The 7500-nt window shown below is 39.0% G+C and overlaps 1 protein-coding gene across 2 annotated transcripts in view; it reads left to right on the top strand.

Annotated features, from left to right (window-relative positions):
- LOC137636057 (serine-rich adhesin for platelets-like) overlaps positions 1–7500 on the top strand; it is a 55705-nt gene that overhangs the window by 26130 nt on the left and 22075 nt on the right. For both annotated transcript variants that reach the window (XM_068368483.1, XM_068368484.1), the window contains one exon: positions 212–7500. This exon is cut by the window's right edge and continues 297 nt beyond it. In XM_068368483.1, the coding sequence (XP_068224584.1) occupies positions 212–7500 (7289 nt within the window). The remainder of the gene's footprint in view (positions 1–211) is intronic.

Genomic DNA, 7500 nt, shown 5'->3' with positions numbered 1-7500 from the left:
TACAGAGGAAAAAAATATATTAAATGACTCTTTTCCTCATTTAGAAGAGCAAAAATGGTTTAAAGATTCACCCCTTAACAATGCTTCTTATTTTCATGGAGATCAATTATCAGAGGAAATTTCCCATATAAACATAGATACATATTTAGGTGAAAGACCTTGCAGCCCAAACAATACAGGTAATGAATCAGCATTACATTCTCATTTGCAGGTTGATGGAGATGAAGACATTATCAGAAAACAACTCTCAGAACATCAGAAGTCAATAGCCATGGACGAAATGGAATCCATTGCTCGGAAGCTCAGTATAGATCCTTTAAATGGCAGTGAAAGAAATCTAACTGAAACACATTTATCTGAAGAAAGTTATGACATATCCTATGGACCAAATAGTCTCTCCAATAGAAGTTCTCTTTCTTTGGGTGATGTACAAATGTCGTCAAAAAAGAATTCAATATCAGGGTCACTAAGCGGTCAGAGTGATAGCTTGCAGACACATGAAATAAGCAACGTAAAGTCTTTAGACAATCAAACCCCAGATTATCATACTGATGTCAATGAAAGAAGAAAATCAATAGCGTTAGAAGTCTTAGATTTCATTTCCAGGAGAGTAAGTAATGCATTTGATGCTAGTAAGGAAAATCCAACATTTGTAGAAAAAGATGAGGAAGATTATAGTTTATTCCCACAGGACTCGACATCTCGAGAAGAGACATATCAACCTCAAAGCGGATCAACATCTGATATTGATAATCGCAGGGTATCAAGGGGCTCTATATCTGGTAAAGGGGTTAGCAATCCCCCAAGATTGTCCATATCCCTTGAGGAGACCAAGAACTCTCCACGAAAATCCATATCACACAATAGCGATAAACTTGATGCTGAGGATATTATACTATATGATCAACGCCGCAAGTCTGTTACTATGGATGCACTAAATTTTATGGTTCGAAAATTCAGTAGTGAGCCAATTCCTGACCATCAGTCAAAGAAATTGAATAATAATCCCGAGCAGGAAGACGACGTTCATAAATCAGCATTAGATGAGAGTAGCCGCAGGAATTCTAGGTCATCAGTTCAAAGTGATCACAGGCTGTCGAGAAGGAGTTCACTATCAATAAAAGATGGTAATGGATTACAAAGAGGATCAGTTACACATGAAAGTGAGCAAAGATCTCAAAGGGGATCAATATCATCAGAATATGAAAACAAAACTAAAAGAAATTCTTTTTTTAATGAGGCTAACAGATCTCAGAGGAGTTCCATTACAGATAATGATTATTCAGCACCTGACATTGAACCACTATTACTTGACAAAGGTGAAAGATCTCCTAGAGGATCAATATCAAGTGGAGGCAGTCATAGATCTCCCCTAATGTCAAAATCAATTGATGAATACGAAAGAACATTTGTTGGATCAGTTTCAAGTCAAGATGCTCAAAAATCTCAAAGGAATTCATTGTACGAAGATGAGGTAAAATCCCCAATCAGGTTTCCGGAAGACATCACACCAAATGACACCCAAGAATTAAAATATGACAGTTTGAAAGATGAAACTCATGGAGAACAAAGACGGGATTCCATTGGAAGGGGCATTTTAGGATTCATTGCAAGGCGATTCAGCAATGTTTCTGAAAATGAACCCAGCAATTCAATTCCTTCCATGACAGTCAAAGAACATGATGATAGTCAAGCATATGAATCATTTCATGAAAATCAAAGAACTGATATATCCTCATCACAAAATCATCGCAAGCCCTCACTTGAAAATCAACAAAGGGATTCAAGGTTCATTGATGAAGAAGATGACAGTTCACTAAAACGTTCCATATCCAGTAGAGATGGACCTGGACATCAAAGAGGTTCCGTGTCCTTTGAGGATAATCTCATATCACGAAAAGCATCTACAGTGTCTTCAAAGAGTTCAATAGTACATGATGGTCAGGGGTCTCAAAGAAGATCAATATCAGCTGAAGAAGAAAAATGGTATTACGATGACCTGTTATCATTGGAAGGTCAAACTTCAAGAAGGGGATCTGCATCTGCTGATCATGTTCCTCAGTTTAGAAGAGAATCTTTTTCGGTAGATGTAAGGCAAATGTCCCCCAGGGGATCAGTGTCACCTGATGGTCAAAGATCAATAGCAGCTCAAGATAATCACAGGTATTCAAGGGGCTCAATATCACAAAGGGAATCAGACAATGTAAACGAGATTAGCAGGTCGAGAAGGAGTTCAGTATCAGTGGAAGAGAGTTATAGGACGAGAAGAGGATCAACAATTGAAAAAGAGCAAGGATCTCAAAGAGGATCAATATCATCCGAATATGATGAGAGACCACGAAGATATTCCATTTCGTATAGTGATGGTAATGCGTCCCATAGAGGCTCCATAATAGTTGATGACAATCAAAGATCTCGTGAAAATTCAGTGGCAATGGATGATGGAAGATCTCACAAAGGGTCAATATTAGATCAAGTAAGTCAAAGATCTTCAAGAGGATCTATTTCATTACAAGAAACACAGGCCACTTATCAAGGACCTGGATCTCCTAGAGTATCAATATCCAATGAAGAAAGTCCTAGATCTTGCCAGGTATCTAAATCAATTGATGAGGGCCAAAGATCTCGTAGTGGATCAGTATCAACTCAAGATAGGCAAATATCTCAAATGAATTCATTCTATGAAGAACAGGTAAAATCCAAAGACAGGCCACCTGAAGGCGCTTTAGCCAAAGACAACCAAGATGAGAAATATGACAGTTTAAAAGAAAACACTTATGAAACAGAAAGACGAAAGTCAAGTGGACTGGACATTTTGGGATTTATTACAAGGCGATTTAGCAATGCTTCTGAAAATGAACACAGAAATTCAATACCTTCCATTACAGTCGAAGAACATGAGGATGGTCCGGCATATGAGCCACGTGACGAAAGTCGAAGACCTTCAAGTTCCTCATTAGAAAGTTACCAAAGGTCTTCAATTGATGATCACCAAATGTCACGAAGAGATTCAAATTTTCTTGATGAGGAAGCTACCAGTTCGAGAAAAAAATCAATATTAACTGGAGATGAACACAGATCTCAGAGAGATTCAATATCATCTGAAGATGATCACATTTCACGTAAAAGCTCTATAGTGTCTCATAAGGATAAAAGATCTTCAAAAGGCTCAATAATGTATGATAATCAGGGATCACACAGAGGATCAATATCAGCAGATGAAAGTAAAGGGTATTTCAGTGATTCCTTGTCAATAGAAGAAAGCCAAGCTTCCCGTAGGGACTCTGCAACAGCTGATTATGGTCGACAGTCGCAAAGTGGATCCTTTTCGGTAGAAGCAAAACAAATATCACGCAGGGGATCAGTGTCAGCTGATGATGGTCAAGGATCACGTAAAGGGTCACTGTCACTAGTTGATCATAAATCTCATCACAGGCAATCATTAATAGTGGAGGATGAAACTTACCAGTCCATATCAGATCAAGATATCCGTAGATCCTCTACATCCTCAAATCGAGTTAGCCAGAAATCTCCAAGAGGATCTTTATCTTTACAAAGATCTCCCAGGGGATCAATATCCACTGAAGACAGCCATAGTTCTTCCCAACTACCAGAATCGGTTGATGAGAGACATGAACCTCATAGCACGTCTGAAGAACAAAGACGAAAATCAATTGGAATGGACGTTTTGGGATTTATTGCGAGGCGATTTAGCAACACCTCTGAAACTGAAGTCAGCAATCCAATACCTTCCATTACAACCGAAGAACATAGGAATAGTCAGTCATATGAATCGCCTCATGAAAGTCGAAAGTCTTCTATTTCCTCATCACAAAATTACAACAGGTCTTCAATTGATAATCAACAAGTGTCACAAAGAGATGCAATGTTCCTTGATGAGGAAGCTGTCAGTTCACGAAGGAGTTCCATATCAAATAGAGATGGACATAGATCTCACAGAGGTTCATTGTTAGCCGAAGACAATCAAATATCACGCAAAGGCTCTACAGTGTCTGATAAGGATAAAAGATCTTCAAAAGGCTCAATAATGTATGATGGTCAGGGGTCCCAAAGAGGATCCATAACAGCAGATGAAAGTAAAGGGTATTTCAATGATTCCTTGTCAATGGAAGAAAGCCAAACTTCCCGTAGATCCTCTACATCTTCAAATCGAGTTAGCCAGAAATCTCCAAGAGGATCTTTATCTTTACAAGACACTCAATCCCTATATCAAAGATCTCCCAGGGGATCAATATCCACTGGAGACAGTCATAGTTCTTCCCAAATACCAGAATCAGTTGATGAGAGACATGAACCTCATAGCACGTCTGAAGAACAAAGACGAAAATCAATTGGAATGGACGTTTTGGGATTTATTGCGAGGCGATTTAGCAACGCCTCTGAAAATGAAGTCAGCAATCCAATACCTTCCATTACAACCGAAGAACATAGGAATAGTCAGTCATATGAATCGCCTCATGAAAGTCGAAGATCTTCTATTTCCTCATCACAAAATTACAACAGGTCTTCAATTGATAATCAACAAGTGTCACAAAGAGATGCAACGTTCCTTGATGAGGAAGCTGTCAGTTCACGAAGGAGTTCCATATCAATTAGAGATGGACAAAGATCTCACAGAGGTTCATTGTTAGCCGAAGACAATCAAATATCACGCAAAGGCTCTACAGTGTCTGATAAGGATAAAAGATCTTCAAAAGGCTCAATAATGTATGATGGTCAGGGGTCCCAAAGAGGATCCATATCAGCAGATGAAAGTAAAGGGTATTTCAATAATTCCTTGTCAATGGAAGAAAGCCAAACTTCCCGTAGATCCTCTACATCCTCAAATCGAGTTAGCCAGAAATCTCCAAGAGGATCTTTATCTTTACAAGACACTCAATCCCTATATCAAAGATCTCCCAGGGGATCAATATCCACTGGAGACAGTCATAGTTCTTCCCAAATACCAGAATCAGTTGATGAGAGACATGAACCTCATAGCACGTCTGAAGAACAAAGACGAAAATCAATTGGAATGGACGTTTTGGGATTTATTGCGAGGCGATTTAGCAACGCCTCTGAAAATGAAGTCAGCAATCCAATACCTTCCATTACGACCGAAGAACATAGGAATAGTCAGTCATATGAATCGCCTCATGAAAGTCGAAGATCTTCTATTTCCTCATCACAAAATTACAACAGGTCTTCAATTGATAATCAACAAGTGTCACAAAGAGATGCAATGTTCCTTGATGAGGAAGCTGTCAGTTCACGAAGGAGTTCCATATCAATTAGAGATGGACATAGATCTCACAGAGGTTCATTGTTAGCCGAAGACAATCAAATATCACGCAAAGGCTCTACAGTGTCTGATAAGGATAAAAGATCTTCAAAAGGCTCAATAATGTATGATGGTCAGGGGTCCCAAAGAGGATCCATATCAGCAGATGAAAGTAAAGGGTATTTCAATGATTCCATGTCAATGGAAGAAAGCCAAACTTCCCGTAGATCCTCTACATCCTCAAATCGAGTTAGCCAGAAATCTCCAAGAGGATCTTTATCTTTACAAGACACTCAATCCCTATATCAAAGATCTCCCAGGGGATCAATATCCACTGGAGACAGTCATAGTTCTTCCCAAATACCAGAATCAGTTGATGAGAGACATGAACCTCGTAGCACGTCTGAAGAACAAAGACGAAAATCAATTGGAATGGACGTTTTAGGATTTATTGCGAGGCGATTTAGCAACGCCTCTGAAAATGAAGTCAGCAATCCAATACCTTCCATTACAACCGAAGAACATAGGAATAGTCAGTCATATGAATCGCCTCATGAAAGTCGAAGATCTTCTATTTCCTCATCACAAAATTACAACAGGTCTTCAATTGATAATCAACAAGTGTCACAAAGAGATGCAACGTTCCTTGATGAGGAAGCTGTCAGTTCACGAAGGAGTTCCATATCAATTAGAGATGGACAAAGATCTCACAGAGGTTCATTGTTAGCCGAAGACAATCAAATATCACGCAAAGGCTCTACAGTGTCTGATAAGGATAAAAGATCTTCAAAAGGCTCAATAATGTATGATGGTCAGGGGTCCCAAAGAGGATCCATATCAGCAGATGAAAGTAAAGGGTATTTCAATAATTCCTTGTCAATGGAAGAAAGCCAAACTTCCCGTAGATCCTCTACATCCTCAAATCGAGTTAGCCAGAAATCTCCAAGAGGATCTTTATCTTTACAAGACACTCAATCCCTATATCAAAGATCTCCCAGGGGATCAATATCCACTGGAGACAGTCATAGTTCTTCCCAAATACCAGAATCAGTTGATGAGAGACATGAACCTCATAGCACGTCTGAAGAACAAAGACGAAAATCAATTGGAATGGACGTTTTGGGATTTATTGCGAGGCGATTTAGCAACGCCTCTGAAAATGAAGTCAGCAATCCAATACCTTCCATTACAACCGAAGAACATAGGAATAGTCAGTCATATGAATCGCCTCATGAAAGTCGAAAGTCTTCTATTTCCTCATCACAAAATTACAACAGGTCTTCAATTGATAATCAACAAGTGTCACAAAGAGATGCAATGTTCCTTGATGAGGAAGCTGTCAGTTCACGAAGGAGTTCCATATCAATTAGAGATGGACATAGATCTCACAGAGGTTCATTGTTAGCCGAAGACAATCAAATATCACGCAAAGGCTCTACAGTGTCTGATAAGGATAAAAGATCTTCAAAAGGCTCAATAATGTATGATGGTCAGGGGTCCCAAAGAGGATCCATATCAGCAGATGAAAGTAAAGGGTATTTCAATGATTCCTTGTCAATGGAAGAAAGCCAAACTTCCCGTAGATCCTCTACATCCTCAAATCGAGTTAGCCAGAAATCTCCAAGAGGATCTTTATCTTTACAAGACACTCAATCCCTATATCAAAGATCTCCCAGGGGATCAATATCCACTGGAGACAGTCATAGTTCTTCCCAAATACCAGAATCAGTTGATGAGAGACATGAACCTCATAGCACATCTGAAGAACAAAGACGAAAATCAATTGGAATGGACGTTTTGGGATTTATTGCAAGGCGATTTAGCAACGCCTCTGAAAATGAAGTCAGCAATCCAATACCTTCCATTACAACCGAAGAACATAGGAATAGTCAGTCATATGAATCGTTTCATGAAAGACGAGAATCAGATTCAGATCCTAACGATATGTATGAAAAAAATATTAATTGCAACATCCCAAATGAAACTCCTGATGTGATATTACATCACCATATTCAAAGATCATTCAGTGAGGAAACGCCAGAAATAACTGACTATGGGTCAGATTCTGAAAGTGGGTCAGAGCTTAACTTTGATTTAGCGTTGACTGAAATAGAATCGGACATTCAGTCTACAATTGTAGAAAATATGAATCAGACCAACAAGCACAAGCTAAGCGTGCATCAGAATGACATTCATTTCACAAATATGCAAAAAGACGA

This window comes from Palaemon carinicauda, unplaced genomic scaffold (genome assembly GCF_036898095.1).
Source record: "Palaemon carinicauda isolate YSFRI2023 unplaced genomic scaffold, ASM3689809v2 scaffold22, whole genome shotgun sequence".
NCBI classification, from domain to species: Eukaryota; Metazoa; Arthropoda; class Malacostraca; order Decapoda; family Palaemonidae; genus Palaemon; species Palaemon carinicauda.
The sequence above is the reverse complement of the archived record's forward strand: the minus strand, read 5'-3'. Positions and strand labels throughout refer to the sequence as shown.